General features: G+C 48.7%; 1 protein-coding gene across 1 annotated transcript; it reads right to left on the bottom strand.

Moving 5' to 3' along the window:
• Window positions 1-9,578, bottom strand: LOC104322989 (cytochrome P450 4B1). The gene is made up of 12 exons (XM_069788801.1): window positions 9,253-9,578; window positions 8,196-8,337; window positions 7,445-7,489; window positions 6,654-6,781; window positions 6,097-6,221; window positions 5,851-6,002; window positions 5,537-5,643; window positions 4,554-4,744; window positions 3,012-3,145; window positions 2,477-2,541; window positions 1,675-1,757; window positions 1-947 (listed from the first exon to the last, which is right to left on the bottom strand). Exons 1-12 carry the CDS (start codon window positions 9,436-9,438, stop codon window positions 779-781), a joined length of 1,527 nt encoding a protein of 508 aa, XP_069644902.1. The 5' UTR covers window positions 9,439-9,578; the 3' UTR covers window positions 1-778.
• Between the last annotated feature and the right edge of the window lie 11,524 nt (window positions 9,579-21,102).

Here is a 21,102-nt window from a genome sequence, read left to right on the forward strand (position 1 = left end):
TTAGAGCAGCAGCTCCACAAGGCTTTATTCTCATTTCAGCGAGGAGGATAAGGCTGATCACACGTCATTTTCGGTGCAGTGAGTGCTTTCTCCAGGTTAGCTGGTGATATGTCTCTGCGCTGGCTCCCTGAGCACCCTCAGCTCAAGGAAGTTCAGTGCCGGGGCAGAAAAACCCACTGGCCTTCATCTCTATAATGGCAGGCACAGTGCCAGCCCCAGAACAGGTTAGGGGAAATAACATGGAGGGTGGTCCGTGGGGATGCAGCGTGGCTGTGGGGAGGATCTCTCCTGCCCTGGCTCACCCAGGCTGGAGGCAGGGAAGGGTTGTTGTGCTCAGGCAGTGGCCAGGCTTTAGACAGCTGTGCGAACCCCGCTGGCGTTGTTCGCTGCCGTGCCCGAGCGGGGAGATGGCAATGGTGCAAATACACAGGTGGGTGACAGAAGTCCCCCCAGGCAGCGTGCAAGTGCAGGTTGGAGGTGAGGAGGTGAGCAGGACACGGAGGCTGCCCGCGGAGGTGGAGGCTGAGTCACAGCCGTGCCGTGAAACCCCCTCGGCAGCGCTGCTCCCCGTGCAAGGAGGGGACCCGGACCTGCTGGGTTCGGTGTGTGTGCGAGGTGGCTCAGCGTGTCCCCCTGAATGGCAGTGAGGGGGGGGGTTAATGTGGGAGAGGTCTGAGGTAAGCCAGGGTGGGTCTGCTTGGTGTCCCCCTCTTAAACCTCTGGGTGAAGGGTGGTCCTTTGGGAAAGCTCTTGCCCCCTGCTGTGGTACCCTCTGGGATCAGTGAATCTTCTTCAAATGCAGGTGGAACCCGTTCCTGGACTTGAGGATGAGCTGCTGTATCGGTGTGGGAGGCATGGACGGGTTGGGGCAGAGCTCGAAGCGGAGCAGGGTCAAGGCCAGCGCTACCTTTATCTCATTCATGGCAAACTGCTGCCCGATGCAGTTCCTGGGGAGAGGATGACAAATGCCACAATTGCTGCCTTCATCCCCAACCGCCCCCGAGCTGGGCTCAGCCCATGTGCGATCTGGGGGACCTCCAGCTGCTGCGAGGATGATGCCACATCTTACCTAGGAATCCCCTGATGCCCCACCAAAATGCACCTAGCTCTGCTGTGGGGTATTGCTGGTTTTTTATTAATAAGCATTGAAAAAAGTTATGAGAAAGAGAGAACCAGGGCTTACTTCACTAGAAAGAGAGTTGCATGGATCCAGCTAAAGACCCAGACACCTCAGAAAGGTTATTTTTGGCTCTGTGTGGAGTATCTATCTCCTCTTGCAAGTTACTGAGACCTTGGTATCCTGCATTTGTGTATGGATACAGCATGGGAACCGCAGAGACTTGGACCCGGCTTGGCTTTGAGGTGCACTGAGTATTCACCCTGAAACAAGGGAGCCTGTGTTCCCAGTGCAGGCAACAGAAAATGTAAACATCTCCACAAAGCCACAAGAAAAGTGTGTGAAACTCTACCGTGACCACAGAGCCTGGGGTGTGGGAAACAGTCTGGAGCTGATGGAGCACGGTGGAGATCCTGTTACGGAAAGCCTGCCTGAGTTGGCCAAGCCAACTTGGCTTATAGGCATGGAGGGAGGATTAGCTTCAGGAGCTCGGCTCTGAGCTAGGTCTCCCATGCAAGGCAACCTACGGGGAAGGAGAGAGATGAATGATGTCCCACCTGGATCCAGCAGAGAAAGGCATGAAAGCGTGGGAGTGCCTCTGTGCTGAGTTCTCCGGAGAAAACCTCAGGGGATCATAAATCTGTGGGAGAAACAAAGGCTGTTTGGTCAGTATTTGGTCTGATATGAGCAGCAGAAGGTTCTTTCCTGGTCCCCAAGGTAGGGCTGGATGTGGCCTCTGCTGCTCCTGGGGGAGCTGCAGCTGACAGGCATCTGTCTACAAAGCCACTGGGTGGATGAGAAGAGGACGTTGGTGTCTGTGTGGATCTTCGTCTTGGAGATACCCAGACGACCCACTACAGCACCCAAGATGCCTGCAGGTGTTTTATCATCCATGGCAGCAATGATCAAGTCAGACTCCCTCCAGCCCAGAAATACTTGATCCTGGGTCTCCAGACAGCCACTGGAGAGAGGCAGCTGTGCACCCCACTTCAGGTTTCCCAGCTATTTCTTTCCTTGAAGCCTCTAAGATATCAGCTTCAAATCACACACTGCCTGGAGGGCTTGGGACTTCTCATGCCACGCTGGGACCTAAGTCTATCCAGGGTAGCTGAAAGCAGTCTGAGTATCTCTGTGTCACCATGCATAAAGACAGACTATTCAACACCCTTTCCCAGCACTTTGTCACGTCCAAAGCCTTTGGGATGTTTGGTAACTTCATTGAACTTTGCATTTAGATATGGATTGTTGGAATAAGAGGGAAAAAAAACATGGCAGGGAGTCACAGGCTGCCTTGTTCAAGGGGAGTGGATGTCTGGGCTCAGAGATCATCTTTCTCTTCTTGTTATAAAGGTGAAATACCTCAGGGTCCTCCCACACATCCCGGTTCCTGTGAATAGCAAATATGTTCACTCCAACCTGGCAGCCTGTAAAAGAAAAATGGAAAAAAGCTCATGACACCTCAGAGTGAAGACCCAGGAGAGGTGTTTGCCTCCCTGGGGTCTGTAGGGGCTGTTGCAGGAGATCTGACAGGGATGATGCCCAGCCTGTCCAGGCAGGTGACCTCCTGAAACCTTCACATGGAAGAAACAATGGCCTCAGAGCTGGGCCCCATTTTGGTACCAGTGGGTGAACTTTTACTCTTGGTCAGGAACAACACTTTGCAAGTCCCCTTTGAGCTCTGTGAACCCCCATAGTGCCCTGGAGCATGTCCTTGGACTCTTTCCAGCCACCCTTCTGGGCTCACTGTGATGGCAAGCTGTGGTGGCTCTGTACAGCTCTTTGGAGAGAAAAGAGAGACTGGAAGCCCCCCCAGCCCCCCGCCCCCCAGCAGCTCTAACAAGGATGCCCCACTTGTCACGGACAGCAGCATGAAAGATGAACAAACTCAACAGACCTGCTGGCAAGCTGCGTCCATCAGGAAATGTGACAGGTTTAGAGAGGTATCGGGACACAGAAGGAACCGGTGGGAATAGACGCAAGCTCTCTTTGATGCACATTGTTGTGTAAGTCATCTTCCCAAGGTCCTCCCTGAAAGCAAACCAGGGGGTCAGGCTGTGTTTGAGTGACAGCAATGGGGACACCAGCAGCCACAGCCTGTGCTGCACACTGGGTGGACTGGATTGCCATGTCTCCCATCTTCTGTTGGGGTTTCTCCTTCTCCTAGTCCTCCCTTTGCTGCCAGCACTGCTATGTGAAAAGCAAAATGCCCCAGTGCAGATGCAATATAAGGTAGATGAAGTTTCCTTCTCAGGATCATAGAATCACAGAAGAGTTTGGGTTGGAAGGGACCTTTAAAGGTCATCTAGTCCGACCCCTCTGTAGTAAGCAGGGACATCTTCAACTAGATCAGGTTGCTCAGAGCCCTGTCCAACCTGACCTTGAATATTTCCAGGGATGGGGCATCTACAACCTCTCTGGGCAACCTGCTCCAGTGTTTCACCACCCTCATTGTAAAAATTTCTTCCTTATATCTAGTTGAAATCTACCCTCTTTTGGTTTAAAACCATTACCCCTTGTCCTATCACAACAGGCCCTGCTAAAAAGTTTATCCACATCTTTCCTGTAGGCCTCCTTTAAGTACTGAAAGGCTGCAATAAGGTCTCCCCAGAGCCTTCTCTTCTCCAGGCTGAACAACCCCAACTCTCAGCCCTTCTTCATAGGAGAGGTGTTCCATCCCTCTGACCATTTTTGTGGCCCTCCTCTGGACATGATCCAACAGGTCCACGTCCTTCTTATGTTGTGAGCCCCAGAACTGAACGTAGTACTCCAGGTGGGGTCTCACGAGAGAGGAGTAGAGGGGCAGAATCACCTCCCTTGACCTGCTGGCCACGCTCCTTTTTATGCAGCCCAGGATACGGTTGGCCTTCTGGGCTGTAAGCACACATTGCCGGCTCACGTCCAGCTTTTCATCCACCAGTACCCCCAAGTCCTTCTTGGCAGGGCTGCTCTCAGTCCCTTCATCCCACAGCCTGTCTTGATACCAGGGGCTGCCCTGACCCAGGTGCAGGACCTTGCACTTGGCTGTTGAACCTCATGAGGTTCACATGGGCCCACTTCTCAAGCTTGTCCAGGTCCCTCTGGATGGCATCCCATCCATCAGGCATGTCAGCCACACCACTCAGATTGGTGATGGCTGCAAACTCGCTGAAGGTGCACTCGATCCCACTGTCCATGTCACTGATGAAGATATTAAACACTACTGGTCTCAATATGGACCCCTGAGGGACACCACTTGTCACCGATCTCCACATGGACATTGAGCCATTGACCACTACCCTCTGGATGTGACCATCCAACCAATTCTTCTTCCACTGAACAGTCCATCCATCAAATCTGTATCTTTCCAATTTAGAGAGAAGGATGTTGGGGACTGTCAAAGGCCTTAAAGGATAAGTGAAAAGAGTTCAAAGTAAAGGAATAAGAAGTCCTAGCTCACCACTCAATGGTATCTCGGTCTCCCAAGATCCCCTGGATCTCCTCCCTGCACCGTTGCTGGTACTCTGGGTGTAATGACAGGCAGTAGAAAAGCCAGGAGATCCCGCTGGCCGTGGTATCATGACCTGCAAACATGAACGTGTCCACCTCGGCACGCAGGTCCTCATCAGATAGCCCAACTCCATTTGCATCCTAACAAAGAGGAGAGTATATCTTTCTTGAGTGCACATTAATTGGACTTGCTCCTTTGGGTATAAAAAGAACCCTGGATGATGATGAAGAAGGACCCAATTTGGTGTCTCTTGTATCTCCCTGTACATCAGGAAGCAAGCCAGTAGAAAATATATCCAATATATGTGAGACCTTCTGATTACCGACTCTGCAGTCAACAGAGCTACAGAGTTGGGCTTTGTTGGGATACCCATTCCCAGCCCTTCAGAAGGACACCCTATTTGATTCCCTACCACGGGTCCCTATTATGTTTTCCAGTAGTTTGATTTGGATGACTTTTGTTTCAGATTGAGACACAAAAGAAAGCAGAAGGACAGAGTGAGCACAGCATGTGTCTCCTTCCTGCACACCAAAATGGCAGCTTCTGTCCAGAGTATCTGAAGACGTGTGTGAAGGTAAAACTACAGAAGGTAAGAAACAAAATCTCTTAAGAGGACTATAGCCATGGTGACCTCCTTGTAACCTTTTCAAAGAGCCCATTCTTCTCTGGTTTCTGACAGCTCACTTGTTTTAAACTATTAATGTGCTCAGTGAAAATGAACAAGGAAGATGAAAGTCTGTCTGAGTTTTGTATGTTCAGTCACTACATCTCACACATTTGTATTTCCTTCCCTTTCAACCCACCTTTCCCTGAGCTGGGAAATCTGGAGTGGGGAAACTGTTGCCAGCAACTCCAGTCAGGGGTGATGAGCTCCCTGGTGATCCAGGCAGGTATGTTCTTTGGCATTTGATATGATTATTTCAAACACTCACCTTGGTACAAAGAAGAATGTCCAGAAAATCCAGGTGTCTCTTCTTCTGGATCTTGTCAAGTTCCTTCTCATTGGAGAGCAACCTCTTTCTTTCTTTTATTACCTTATCTGCGTAGAAGAATGATCAATCTGTTAGATGTGTCCTGCCCCTCCAGAGAGCTCGTGTAGTTGTCTGCTTGATCAGCAGCTTGGACTCTGTTGAATGTGTAACCCTCTGGCCAGTGCATGCTGCAAACCCTCTCCAAGCTGCTCCAGATGCAAGTGGGGGAGAGGTTCAGCTGGGAGGCAGGGCTGGCGAGAAAGGGGCAGAAATACCTGTGTGGGTGTGGGCCAGCTTGCAGGCATCCCGAAACTCACGGCCTTTGTAAGTCAAGTCATAGAAGACATCCTTGTAAGAAAAAGTCTGGATTCTATTGCTTATGAGGTAGCTCAGGTCATAAACAGCTCTGATATAATAGTCTGAGTTGCTGGAAGGAGACCAAGGTTAAAGCTCGTGTTAGCAACATGAGTGGGGAAACAGTAGCACTTGCTTTCCCAGAATTTGAAAGCTTAGGCACGGACCTCTGAGTCTGACAGTTGGTATTACAACTGAAGGCGCATTTCATGATGCTGTCTAGCGTCATCAAGCTGATGTCTTGAAAGATCTCCACTGACTTCCTCTCTGTGTTCTTCTTTTCCCATTTATCCTAGTGATGGAAACAGGGGTAAGGAGGTACAGACTACCATCTACGATCAGGTCATATTTTCCTGTCCCTCTTCCCAGATCCACACTGCTAATTAGTTTCTTTTCTGCAAGCAGAGGCCCTAGTTCACTATATATTCCGTGAATCTAATCAACTCCTCTGTGCATTTCTTTTTCCAGGTTTACCATTACTGGGCTAGGGAAGGATATTCTAGCAGTGATTGATTTTACTGAAAAGCAGATGGAGGAGAGAATAAGTGGAATGGCCAGAGGAATGTGAGTAGAGCAATTTCAGAACTTCAAAACTACCCCAAAAGTTCAATGAAATTCTAGGAACCATCTAAGTCCAATCTCTTTCCCTCAGTCATTCCCAGACCTGATTATTTTCGCTGGTGCACAGCTGAAAGGTAAAAGTATCAAGAGTGATGATTCTTACCAGCATCACTTTGACCGATTCTGACATCAGGGCCACATAAGATTTCAGCACATCGTAATGAAAGGCTGGTGTGAGCAACTTCCGATGCTGGAACCATTTGGTTCCCTCCAAGTTCAGCAGTCCCTGCCCTGGAGACACAAACAGCAAAGGCACAATTGGCTCCTCCAGACTCTGATCCCGGCTCTGACAGCCTTACTACTGCTTTTGGCCAAGCACAGACTAATATGCAGGATCTGGTGGAGCCTTTTCTCCAGTCTCTCTGAGGCCCTTCACAGCAGTGCTACTTGGATGGAGGAGAAGCGTGCCCACGTGTCCTTCACTGCAACCAGCTGTGCACACCTAATCTACCCTGAAACCAAACCCCTGATGGCAGAGGCACGGGACTTGCTCTCTCAGATGGGTTTTTCTGCCCCAAATGCAATACTTGGGTGCCTTTTGCAGCATACGCTGACAGTTGTTAGCAGGACCCTGGAGGGCTACCTCAAAGCTGCGTGCAAGCCATGAACCTCCCTGTCCTTGGTGTGTCTCACCCCAGTTATCCACGGTAGCATTCAGTCCCTGAGCAAACTGAAGGTTGCTTTGTGAAGGCCAGGCTGTGTGATCCAAGGCAAAGCCACCTGATGTGCTCCACGACTAGGTGGACATCACTGGTACTAATGCTCAGACTCAAACAAACTCTAATTTGCAAGCCCTGGTTTTAGAAGGGAAGAAAGCAAAGTAAAGGAAGACAAGACAGAAGCTGCTGAAATGTGCAATACAGCTGAAAGGGATAATGGAAGAGAATGACTTACCGATCCAGGGAACTAAGAATTTGTAGGGTACATCAGACTTGCTATCTGTAAAACAAAGTAGATACCAGAACAGTATGAATGGCTAATGAATTCAACATAACAAAAAAGAAAATTCAAGATAAATTGACATTAGAGTTCGTCCTCTAAATCACAATGTGGAATTAGTCTGATTTCAATATGTAAAATACTCTAACACTAGAGGTGGAGTTTAAAAGCGGTCTTCTATATGTATGACCTTAGTGGACTGGAGAAAACCAGAGAAAGGTATAATGAAAACTGTGTGTGGAGAAGAAATGGCCATGGCAAATCTCAAAGTTGAGATCAACGGGTGGAAGTTACAGAGATGCCCGTGTACGTACCACTCACAGGCATCATGCTCCACAGAAGGGGGCAGAGGAGAAGACTAGAGATGTCTTCTGAGACCCATTGCCATGCCAGCTCACCCACATCACTGGGTTTACTGGCAAACACAGATGTTGTGGTGGTAGATGCCATAGAAGACAGCAAGGCCAATGATAATGGAGACAGTGGACTGGGAGGAACAGGCACATGGTCACTGTTTTGCATGAGAATACAAACTGCTCCGTGAAACCTGGGGCAGGCTGGGAGTCTGCCAAGGGGAGCAAAGGAGGAATTGCAATAGCTGTGAAAAAAGCTGGCAGAGGGGATGACTCCAGGCAAGTTTCCCATGATTCTCTCCGTAGGGAAGTGTCAGGAACATGACTTCCCAAAACCAGATGTAGAGACTTACCTGTTTGGCCAAATATGCTTTTGGCATATTCAGGATGGTGGATTACTAGGGAAGGCAGGACTGGTCCAAGCCATCTGGGAAAGGCATAGGGGTATTCTTCTCCCCATGACACGATCTGATTTAATATTTTAGTGGTATTTAACTGCAACGACAGTTAAGCAGGGACTGAATTCAGGCAGAAAAAGAAGGACGTGCTGGGGATAGCAGAGGCTAAACTTGCTGTCTTGTGGAAAGCACATGCAAGACGTCTTCTCCTGGGAAATGGGCAGAGAGTGGGTGGACTTGCCACAGGGAAGCTTTCTTTGTTGCAGGTGGAGAAGATGCTGGGCATGGCAAAGGGACCGTGCAGAGGTGGCAAACCTGCCTGAGCCACCGAGTCCCTGCAGCACAAGGCAGCTCCATGAAGAGTCCCTAGCTGGGGCCTGGCTGCAGTTGAGCTGTGTTAGGACAGCCTGGGCTCAGAGCAGCTTGATGTCATGCTTGGGAGCTACTGGTGGCATGGGCAATGCCAGGATGCCCAGTGAACAGGCCAGGGAGACCAAGGCTGTTGTTACAGCCCTGTTCTCCAAATTCAGCAGTGCAAGGTGGGCGTGCAAGGTGGGCATGCAACATGAAAGCAAAAACATTTGCACTACAGAAGGATGAAAATGCTTGCGATAAAATGCCCTGCTTTTGTGGTCATGTCTTCTTAACTGAATGTAGGGGGAGAGACTCTTATTGGTAGAAGGTTTAATGCAGAAGAGAGACATTTTATGGTTGCTCATATTTAATAATTTCATGAAAGTCCCAGAAATCACCTAACTCCATCTTTAAGCACATGATCCCAAACAACATGGCTCTGTTTTTTATCAAAACGATGTCCGTCTCATATCCAGGCACCCTTTCTGCCTGCCCTGCGAAAGTCTTGGCACTCCCTGTGCGAAGAGGTCCTCTCCTGTAGGAAGGAACACTAGCAGGGGACATGCACAGCCCACCCAGTGCCCCCTCACATCCTGACTGATATCTTCCACAGTTGTTGGGACAAACCCACCCTGACTGAGCCCAGCTACCTCCTTACCAGGTGATTGTGGCCATAGAGCCAGTGTTTCGGGGGACCAGGGAATGCCTCCAGAGCCTTGATGAGTTTCTTCCTCTCCTTGCAGAACTGGGCCACCTTCAGCAGCACGAAGATGACACCAAGCACCACAGAGAGCTGCAAAATGACAGCAGAAGGTCTGGCTATGTTGTCCAGCAGAGATGCCATGCTGGCCCTGTGCCTGAGATGCCTGACACTGCCTTGTCCTGCCTGCTCCTCTTCTGCTCCTCCCACGCTCGTGCCTGATGGGGAGCTAGTTGCAGGTAAAAATCCTCTCTCTCCTGCTCTGCTGGAGCTGAGCCTGGTGAAGCACTGCTGGCAGCAATTTATAGCAGCAGGAACATCATGGTAATCAATGCGTCAGCTTGGCCAGCAACCCGATTGCCTACTGCTCCCACTCACCCTTTGACCTGCTTCCAGCAACCTGTGGATGGAAGCGGCTTGTTAACAAACAACCTGTACATATTTCCCACTTTCTCTGAAGTCCCGTACGCTCCAGCAGCGAGTGAAAACACTCAGTCATCCATGCCCACGTGGACAAAGCCATAGGAGGGAGTAGGCGAGAGGTAGCCAGGCTCGGGCTCTAGCTGAGCTCCGTGCTGTCCTCAGCCAGTTCAGGCCTGGAAGCTGTTCATCTGCCCATGTGAAGTGAGGAGCAAATGGGCCACCTCTGCCCGACACACGGGTTGGACAGATGCAGCTGCCTTCAGCTGTAAAAGCAATGCTCTAAGGGACTGCAACATCACACAGCACCTGCTCTCCAAGAGGTCCTACCGTAGACAAGCCAGGAGACAAAACTGCTGCCCAGAAGAATTGCTGTGGTCAATAGATAAATCAAGGAGAGGGAATGCAGCAGAGCAGTAAAATGAGCTGCAGCAAGATTGAGGGCATGTCTAAGCTGATAGGGAGGCATGATGGTAAGGTCATGTTCTCTCTGCAGTCCTGGTGAGTCCTCCTTCCCCTGCCTACACGGCATCTCACCATCCTCCAAAAAAAGCTCCACCTTACCGCATTTAGCTCCCCAATGCAGTGCTTGGTTGGGCCCCAGGTAGGACCCCTTCTAGCAATCGCTGAGCAGATCCTGCCGGTTACCTGGGCTCACATCCCGTAGGCGCAGAAGCCTGGAATGGCTTGGAGGGACTTGCAGCGTTGGTGGAGGACTTGGCCTGGAAGCCTGCCACGTGTGAGTGACTTCCAGGCTAATCCGAAGAGGAGGATCCCTAGATGGGCTGAAAGCATTTCTCATTTGGGATATTATGAGGATCAGATGGGTCATCAGCTGCTGAACCTGGCAGTCTGATGGGCTAGTACATAGGGACTGCTGAATTTTGTGGGTGTTTCTCTTCAATTTAACATGTCTCCGAGACAAGGGTCTTCTGATGTTTGGCCACTTTAGTTTTTAGTCTAAATTACACCATGGCCAATTGAAACCCATGTTTTCTGCTAACAGAGTCATTTTACTGAAAAAACTACTGTTTATCTGGTATTCATTGCTGACATGTATCCTTTTTATAGCAACAGAGACATGGAGTTTGTTGGCTGAAGTGAATCTGCACAAGCCCAATGAAAAGATTTAAACTTTTTAGACAGAAAGAATGTATGAAAAAATCTTACAAGACCCACTCTCTGGGAATTACCTGACTCCACAAAAATGTCTGCAAGTTAGTGAAGTGAGTAACTTTTCCCTCAGGTGGCTTGTGGCCTATTAATTAATGATTGCAAAGATGAAGTCCTAGGTACAATTTGTATTTGAGTCTCAGGGAGGTGTGAAACGGCTGCTACAAACCCATGCAAAGGATTGTTGATATATGGCTCATCTGTTGTTATATGTTGCTCATTGCGAACAGGCTGAAGGTCACGGTGTATGCCAGTTTGGCTGTAGCATGGGAAGGTGCCCAACTGTGAAAGCTGGACTTATCCTGTCCTCTTCGAGAGAAAAATCAACAGACGGCAGAAATGCTTCGATGTGGTGCACGGCACTCCTCAGGAAGAAGCGTTGTTAAAGCAACTCCCTTTTCACCTGAAATTTTCACACGCAACTTCTCTGAGCTTTCAACCCCTCTTGGGAGGTCACAGTGTAAAGCCCCCTAACTGAGGGCATTTGAGGCAGTTTTACTTTGCATCTGTGCAAATTCCCTTGCTGAAATGCACAACCTAATTCAGCAAGGCTTTTTTTTCTCTTTAGGGGTGTGTAAACTAGTGTGCGGGGCAGGAATGCTCATCCTGACTCTCTTTCCGACACAGGCACTGCAAGATTACCTGTGGGTCCTTGCAAGGGAGAGGATTTGTCCTCCCTGCTATCAGCTAGAGGATGCTGAGTGCCATACAAAGACTGAACCTCACAGCTGAACGGATCACAGAGGCACCCTGCAGATTTAGGTGGCTCCACCATCACGCCCTTTGGAGAGATGTTTGACTGTGCATGTCACTGCTTCTGTCTCCTCTTGGAAGTTCAACTATGGATTTTCTGGGTGAACATCGATCCCCCTGCTGACATTAGCCAGTGTGGTATGTGGTCTCTGTCATGTACATCACCACCTAGTTCTAGGTGGTGATAAGATAATTTGCAAATGCTCAGGCACGATGTGTTGGAAGTGGCAGTTCTAACAGTAGCCCCTAGCTCCAGCAGTGACGATGTTTCCAGAGGTCCTCATTCACTTCTGGGTTTGCATCCTGAACTTGGCAGCCCGGACATTTCCACATAAAGTGGGACGAGAACGCTGACATTGGGACACCTGCCACCACAGGTACCCAGGGCACAAAAGGCACTGGGGATGTCAGCTGGCTAACAGCCGGCTCCTACCATGTGTGTCCAGGTGCCTGCTAAAGTTTGGGCTGAAGATGGGGTCTGTCCATTGCTTCTGCATGCTGGTAGTAGAAGACTGCTCTAGAAACACACTTTTCTCTTGAAAGACATCAACTCTGTGATCTACTCCTAGTCTGTTCCTGGGCTGCCAATACCCTTTTTCTAGTCTGCCCATGTTGTTTATAACACTAAGTTTCTTCAGCATTTCCCTAGAAATAGTGATTGCATAAGTTCCTCAGCTGGGATAAGGTGACCCAGTCAACACTATGGCTGTCTGCATGACACCGGGCTTTTGCTAGCATGGCAGGAAAATGCATTGGAAAGGGACAATGACGACAGCTGAAAATCTCTTATATCTCCCCAGACTTGGGTGCTTTGGCTGCTCGAGCCTTGTTCTAGCACATTCCTTCAGCTCCCCAGTGTGGCTGTCCCCTGAACTGGACCCCTGTAACTTACATGAAGATGGTGTCTCTGGTTCTTCAGACTGGGAGGAAGAGGAAGGAGAAGTTATATTCTCTGGCTGGCATTTGTCATCCTGCTTTCTCCCCATCAATTGTTGACATGCTGCATCCTTTGAGCCGGAGCCTGGTAAGTCATTATAGCCACATCCGTCAACAATTTCAAAATTTAAAGAACACGGTGTCTCTGCTTGCCTTGCCTTGGAGAACATCCCTGAAAGGCACTGCACAGCGTTAGCTTTTCACACACTTGGCCATCTTCATGAAACTAAGCGTATCTCGTTATGCTGAGCCAGCTGGATCTGTGTGAAAGTTCAGATGAGAGATAAAGATTGTTCTTTGGGAGGCAGAAGGCTGCAGTCTGTCAGGTTAGGCATTTCTTAGGGAAGGCTTTGGCTGTAGCCCAGAGCAAGAGGGACCAGATCTGCCGTGACAACTTCACACTCCTGAGCAGGAGCACCTGAATCCAGGGACCTCACGGCTATGGAAGGTGTAGGAGACACGTCTAGTACCTCTAGCTCTTCCTATGATCCTCCACCTGTCCTGCAGCACTGTGATTAATGGGCTTCCCATCAGGAGAGGAGGCAGTGCAGGCTGGTTGGCTGGCTGGCCAGTTGGCTGGTTGGCCAGCTGACTGGGGAGTGTGTGGGTTGCAGTTGGTCAGGAGGCTCCTGCTGATGTTTCTTGCCTACCTGAGGAGGAGGAGAAGGATGAACATGCGGCACAAGGAGCCACTTTTGGGCTTTCTGAGCCAGATCTATGGTTCTGCAAGCTGCCTTCAAAATGTGGGGCTGACCTAAATAGCCAGGGAGGTGAAGGGTGTGAGGAAAGCAATGTTACCATGGGCTCTCTCTTGTTATCAGATGAGGTCACAGAGAGAGTTTGGACAGATCTGCCATGATGCTTGGGATTAACCTTGAAGTTAGGTTCGAATGGTGTATGCTATAAGAGACCCCATTCCCCATCTCCAATGCATCATGGGCTCTGCCCCAGAGCTGTCCTTCCTCCAGGATTTTTTTCCTCTCAACCAGCTCTAAAATGGCCTTTAGGCTCTTTCAGAGACCCCCCTCTAGGAAACAGCCCATAAAAAGCTAGCCTCTTATCTGGCCTTGCCTGTGACTATGGAGGGAGGAGAAGGGGAGCTCCACGGGGCTGAGGACATTGGAAGGTGGGATTACTACTGTGGGTCCCTCATGTGAAGACCTGCAGCACGCTTATAAATCCAGCAATGTCATGTGGTTGGGTGCCTTTCAAGGTCCACGTAAGGAAAACAGGAAGAGTTGGGGTTTGAGCCTTTGGTCAGCGCCAGTGGAGCTGTTTTGGGGTGTTCTGTGGCATCCTTCAGCAATCACTTACAAAATAACTCAGAAATCCCTCAAGACCCACAAGTGGAGGGGCCAGACTGGTGGAGTTGCTGACATGGCCTCAGATGAAACTTTTTCAACAACATAGAAATTCTCACTGGTGACAAAGTCCCTGAACAATGGGCTTGACAATGGGTTACAGAACAGTGTGGATTTTTACCCATCTGGCTCCCTGATAGTTATTTAATAACCAGGAACAACTGTCAAGCATGGAGCCAAGGGGATATGGGTTGTCTTGAAGGTCAAGTGAGATGTCAAACATTGAGCTGATGGGGAGGGAACATAGGGGACAGAGTGGCTAAACCCATTTTTTGGGGGATTTGGAACAAGAATGTGAGCTTGGGTGATGGCAAAAGTGGGTGCCTGATCCAGACTCTGCATTTTCTGTTTCACTGGTGGAGGGGAGAAAAATGCCTTTCCCACGTATTTCACAGATTTCATGGTAAGAGGGGCCATGAACATTTGGTCTGACACTCTTTAGCACAGCCTGGGGAAGATAACTTAGCGATTTTTGCAGGAGAAGAAACCATGGAAGTTAAAAAGGGAAAGTGAAGTGGCCACAGAGCTGCAAGTGGAGAAAAGTGAAAGGGAACAGCACTGGTCTGGTCATTTTAAGGGATTGGGACAAGGCCAGAAACAGTCTGCTTAGCACCAGGAGAAGCGTCCCAACTGAAGTACGGAGCCTCTGAAAGAAGATCTCAGCATGACAAAGCAGCTACAAGAGTCTCCTGATAGCCAGAGAGGTGTGGGCAGGTTGGCAGGGTGCACAGAGGCTCGGCTTGACCTCCTGGACATCTGGGGCTGGCAAAACTACAGCTGTGTGTTAAAGGGCACTCGGAAGGTTGTCAAATATTTGCAAAGAGCCTCTGCATGGTTGGCTCGATGCTGTGGATGTCCACGTGATGGCAGTGTATGCCATGACAGGTCAGGCCATAAATGTAAAAAAAAAAAAAAGTTACACTGAAGAATTCCCATCCCGTATCACAACCACTGACACATCAGGCTGCGGAAGTTGCTTTCAGGGTCTTGGGTGTCTCTTCACTTAATTTAGACACCTAAACAGAAGAGGGAGAGGATCTTCATCTCTGCCTTAACTCATACTGTTGGCATTCATTGCAGAAGAACTGGTTTATCGAGCAGGTGAAATTTAGGTGGCAAATTGGTACTTTGCCCCAGAGTGTGAACTTGCAGCAGCTGCTTTCCTGACTGTGCCTGTGTTTATTCAGATAGGAAGAAGAGTCCAGGCCCATCTGTCCCTGTGTGTTCCTGCAGTGCCTGGTGCTGACAGATGAAATGTAGCTGTAATGACAAAAAAAAAAAAAAAAAAAAAAAAAAAAAGTTTCAAGCTTCCAAACACATGATATATGAGGAAATCATGGCAAGAGCCCAGCAAGTGTTGCAGAGTAATGTGAGCTGCCTGGATCCCATCTGACCACACATGTCTTGAGGATGAATTTATATCTGGAAGCATTTAATACAGCTGTCTTACAAATATGTTGCAATACTCATTTAATTTACAGGCTGCTTCCAGTGTGAAATCCCAGTGGGGTTTAGATGGAAATTGCTGGTACCATCTGATAATGGGTTTGCCTGGAGAGCAGCGTGGGTCTTGGGCAGGGACTGCATCCCCCAGCAGCACGAGCAACCTGCTCTCGCCGCTGGTTCTGCTGCTCCCGTCGTGCTTGGCAGAGTGCGAGAAAGTACCACCACCAGCCAGCGACGGTCGGGTACCCTTTGTGTGACCAGGATGGGGCTGTACAGCTATAACACAATCTCTGTGGGGAAAGGAATAACTGCGGGAGTAGATGGCATCATCTGAAAGACCAAGATGTAGAAAAGAGAAAAATTCAAGATCTTTTTAACTGAAACAAAGACTTATGCTGTTGCAGCCCACATAGCCCCTCTCACAAGTTCTTGTTAAATTAGGTATCTGAAGGTCTGAATCAGGCTGTCCAAGGTCAGCTCTTCATCTTTGCAATTACCCTTTCTGTAGAAAGTAGGGAAGGATTAAAGAATGAGGCAACCTCTCTGCATCTAGTCCCTGACTGTCTCTTGCTCTGAGTTATACATCCCACGTGACCAGGTCTTTTTATTACTACCATGTCTCTAATATCTAGGAGGGGAAAGGTACCTGGAGGGAGGCAGTCTCAGAAATTACATTCTGGAAAGATCTGGCTCACTCTGGCACTGGGACACAGTTGCCCCAGCAGCCCTGTTGCAGCCTCAGCCCAGCTCTCCAGTTCAAAAGCAGAGCAGCCATGGAAGGTGGGGGATGCAGGACGCGGGATGATGCAGGATGTGGGATGCAGGGTGCAGGATATGAGATATGGAATGTGGGATGCGAGAAGTGGGATGTGGGATGATGCAGGATGCGGGATGTGGGGTGCAGGATGCAGGATATGGGATATGGGACATGGGGTGCAGGATGTGGGATGCAGGATGCGGGATGCGGGACACAGGCTGGCTGGCCTGGCATGCGGTGCTGGCCCATGTGGCTTGGGGAGATTGGGAGCTGGGCTGCCATGCGTGGCGTTATTTAGAAGAGTGTGACTCTAGCTCCTGGCATCCGAGGGTGTTAGCACCAAGGAGACCTTTGTGTGCAGATCTGATGTTGGGTTTGGGTACGCGACTGCAGGGGGAACCCAACTCCGCTCCATTCCCATGCGAAGAAGCCACAAGCACAACACAGAGAGGAGGACAGGAATGCTGCAGAGCACCTTTCTTTTTTCTCTTCAGATATGAAAAGGCAGATTTTTAGCAAATCCTAGAAATCCCAGGGGGAGCAATGACTGAACAGGGTGAAGGCCGGAGCAGCCTGGCTTTTCTGTCCCAGGGCCAGGAACATTGACGTGTTGGACAACCTAGCTGGGAAAACAGCAGTGCAACTTTTCCTCTACCCCGGATTCAGACCACTCCCAAAAACCAGACCAGAGGTACCCTGCTGTAGCCTTACACCACCGTCATAGTTTAAGCCCATCCGGGAGCTAAGCAGCACACAGCTGCTTGCTCACCCCGTCCCGGTGGGATGGGGGAGAGAATCAGGAGGGTAAAAGTAAGAAAACACATGGGCTGAGGTAAGAACAGTTTAATAACTGAAATAAAATAAAATAAATTAAAATAAAATAATGACAAATTATAATGAAAAGGAAAATAATGAAAAGAGAGTGAAATAAAACCCAGGAAAAACAAGTGATGCAAATGGAAAACAATTGCTCACTACCAACTGACCACTGCCCAGCCTGTTCCCGAGCAGCAGCCCCCCGGCCAGCTTTCCCCCTGGTTTATACGCTGAGTGTGATGTCATATGGGATAGGATACCCCTTTGGTCAGTGGGGGTCAGCTGTCCCCGCTGTGTCCCCTCCCAGGTTCTTGTGCCCCCCCAGCCTCCTCGCCAGCAGGGCAGCACGAGAAGCTGAAAAGTCCTTGACTCAGTGTAAGCACCGCTCAGCAACAACTAAAACATCAGTGTGTTATCAACATTATTCTCTTCCTAAATCCAAAACACAGCACTGTACCAGCTACTAGGAAGGAAATTAACCCTATCTCAGCCAAAACCAGGACAACCACATTCATTGCCTTCTTTGGGCTTTTAGATTATGCAGCAAAAATGGTGACCTGCTCTCGAAACCTCTGAAAATGCAGATTCCCCGGGCAACCTATGTCAAGGCTTAAGAAACCCCAGGGAATGCTTTATGCTATGTAATCTGTATCTACCTAAATGCAATTTAGCAACTGCCATTTATTTACATGAGGACTGTTATGCCAAGTTCCCCTAGTCTGATCCCTGTTTATGTGCTCCCTTTCAGTGGGTACACCGTGATTTCAGCTCTTGTTCATCAGATGTTCTTGCTTTAATCTTTCACATTTGTGTGCCAAGGTTCATCCCCTCCTTTTTAGATGGTGCTTTTTTCAAATCTTACCTTTAAAACAAATTTGAATCCAATACAGAGATGTATGTCATTTGCTTCTAGTGACTTCAGCTATTTTGATTAAAAATTTTCTCATTTTACACTTTATAATATGTTGGTGAGGTACGTTTTGGAGTAAATGCAGTTGCCTTTATACTTATATCTCCAAACAGGGTTGAAGGCCACTGTCTCATTTCATCTAGTGAAAGGAGACGCAAGCGAAAAATTTTTGAGAAATATTTGTATTTATGCATGCAAGTATGATGTTTGCTTTGATTACAACAACAGGGTATTATTGATTCGTATTACTTTTGTCAGTCTCTATATCTACAAAATACCTTTTGGAGAGATCGCTGCCTATTCAGTGGTTTCTGCTCTAGGTTTTGTGCAACGGCTGTGCCTGCTCTTGTGCTTTGTGCTTGTGCTTATGGAGTCGCATCCCATTCACTTCAGCATTTTTTTCAATTTATCAAGATAATTTTGCATCCTAACACCACCCTCCAAAGAGCTTGCGGCGTCTCATGGTTTTATAACGTTTTACATTTTAATAAGCATCCTCTGTCTCTCTCCGTTGTAGGGATATCTCTGATTTCAACTCGAGAGCTGCACCTCGCGTCTGAAGAGGGGACAGGCAGCTGGAGCGTGCGGGCGTTCGCCCGGGCTGCCCCAGCGCAGGGGCTGCAGCCGCAGCGAGCGTCCCCTGCAAAGCGGGTGCCCTACCGTCATGCCGACGTTCCCGCTTCTTTGAGAGGAGCTGGCTCAGGCCAAAATAAATTGGATTAACTCAGAAGCGAAAATAAGTTGAACTGGGATTCGGTTTTCCTGGCACAGGCGGAAAGCCAACATTGCTGAAGAGCAGGGAATAGAGACGGAAAAGCACATGGAAAAGCACATTTACTGAGAAATCTTATTTTCATTTTACTTTCTAGACTCCTGATCCTTGTGTATGTAAATGAGGGCAACCGCTAAAACTGTGTGCTGATTGAGCTGCCATTTGACAAGGACTGCCTTCACACAAAAGCTTAAATGTATTTTCAAAATATATCTTTTTCATTATACGTTCAGATTTGTCCTTTTGGTCGAATTCATTACAAAGGAAGGGAGTAGCATCATTATTCAGGTTCTAATATGGGGTTCAACAAGTTTCTGATTTTTTCTGAAGGAAATATTTTTCTTCTGGGAGAGTTTACCTCTGAAAAGTCCTGGTTTTCAAAGGAACAAGAAATTTGAAAAGAGAAATGGCATTTGGATCTCCTGCTTTTGAGCCCAGAAAATAATAATTGGATTAGACTGTAGTCTGGCCTGATGCTTGGTTTCTTCATGTGCTTTTTTTGCCAGACAGCATGGTGTATAAAATAATCTGCCATATACTGAAGTCCCTGCTCACCCACCCAGACCAGCTCAGGGAATTGGGGTAATCCCGATGGCTGAGGCTGGCCCATGAGCCCCCCACTTTCCTAAGCTCCATTCATGCTCTTCCATGAGAACCTGCTGCAATCTTTACTCTTTTAATAATTATTTATTTATTATTATTTATTTTAAAATTATTCTTTTTTTAAATGATCAATTCAATATCACAGATTTTCATGTCTTTTGCCTAAAAAATAGCAGGTCTTCCTGCGAAGTCTTTCTAGGCAGCAGTAGTGCTCTCAAGAAGCAGGATGGACTCGTGAAGGTGCATGCAGGAGGGACGAGGCTGGGGGAGGCTTCCAGCACTGCCGACGGCTCCTGGCGCTGAGGATGCATGAACCGCCTGTTCTGGCGGATGCTCTCCGGCTGCTTTCTCAAGGTGATGATGCCAGCGAAAGGTTGTCCTCTCCCCTAGCTGGCTTGAGCTCTGCACAGCCCTGCACATCAAACTTAGGCGCCGAATCCAGATAGCTGGTGCCGCTAAGCCTTTCTTTAGCTTTAAATCCTCTGTCCTTTGCAAACTCGGAGTGTGAATTTTAAATTGCGCTTGTGATTTGCTCCTGTTCTCACTGGTGAGATGTCTGTGCGTTTCCATGGCCCTGCAAAATAGTTCCCGTGGGTACATTTTCCGTGGCCATAAGGAGCAAAGGAGTTTCTGGCGGGTCACAGTGCAGGGTCAGCTTCATTTGCAGCAAGTTTTGTTCATCCAGTCTCTGGCTGTGGTGGTCTGATCACAAACTGCTTCAGGTCTCTGCACAGAAGAGAGGAAAGGGGCTTGACTGGCACCTCGTCTTTCCTGGAGGTTCGGTACTGTCTCAGCTCACTGGGTGGCAATCTATAGCTCAGGTCTCATCTGAAATGGGAAGCTAAGGGGTTACAATCCATTAAAGACAGGGAGAGGAATGGCAGGTACAAGGTGATGCCACCTTGCTCCATCTTCCTACCACCAGAGCACACGTGTTCTGCTGGTGAACCATCTGCACCATGGTCTCCCTAGCACAGGGGCCACCAGCCTTGATATAAACAGCGCTTTCCTCAGCATTCACCAGTTTTACTGCTGTCACTTGTGCCATTGGTCATTGATACAGGCCATTTTTGCAATCTTTGCTTTATGTTATTCTGCCTAGTGCTTTCATACACAGCCATTTCCATTCGTGCTTCACGCCCAGCACTCCTGCTGTCGCTGTGACGGGTCTCTGCACGGCTCTGCTGTGCTGAGCTTCACCACGCTGGGTCTGGTCAGCGTACAAGGATGACTGTGGGTTTGCACGGGAATATTGGCATCACCCCTGATATGTAGCTCCTCAGCTGCTGTAGCTGGAACAGACTTAGTTTAGCAACCGAGGTGAGGTGAGTTTGCATCTTTTACACATTGAGCTTTTACCCAGTGACCTTGAAATATGATTGAATGTAACTGAAGAAACTGGCTTTTATCAGCTTATTACTTGCCATATGACTAGAGGCTGTGACTGAGCAAGTTTGAGCCAGGTGCATTTACTGCTTTCCTCCTGGACCTCATCAGGAGGAGATAAATCTTTCTGCTTTCCTTTAACTTATTCCAGGATATGGAGTGACCCAAGTTTTTCTCCTCACAAACTATGGATGCAAATCCATGGCAGGGTGGGAATCTTCTGGTGTTTTTTGTGTACTCAGGCTCAACAAAGTTGTAGCTGAACTCAGGGTGAAGCTGGCTGACGCAGTCGTGTCCTTCGTGTTACCCGTGCACGCAGGCGATTTCTTTCTTTTACCATTTCTTCTGAAATGGGATATTACTGAATCATAGCAGTTGCTTCAGGGCAACCTGGAGGTTTTGCTCACAGGAGGAGCTAATTTGTGGCTCGGGTGCTTGGAGCGCCATGAGGTATGGAGATCGGAGGTGAAGCTGG

This window comes from Haliaeetus albicilla, chromosome 8, assembly GCF_947461875.1.
Source record: "Haliaeetus albicilla chromosome 8, bHalAlb1.1, whole genome shotgun sequence".
Classification (NCBI taxonomy): domain Eukaryota; kingdom Metazoa; phylum Chordata; class Aves; order Accipitriformes; family Accipitridae; genus Haliaeetus; species Haliaeetus albicilla.

Bases quoted from the DNA above. Each gene is read 5' to 3' on its own strand.
- LOC104322989 (XM_069788801.1), bottom strand. From the start codon at position 9,438: ATGGCATCTCTGCTGGACAACATAGCCAGACCTTCTGCTGTCATTTTG. The intron at 8,338-9,252 runs GTAAGGAGGTAG...CTGTCGTTGCAG, and splicing joins TCTATGGCCACAATCACCTG to TTAAATACCACTAAAATATT. The intron at 2,542-3,011 runs GTCTGTTGAGTT...TTTCTTTTACAG, and splicing joins TGGACGCAGCTTGCCAGCAG to GCTGCCAGGTTGGAGTGAAC.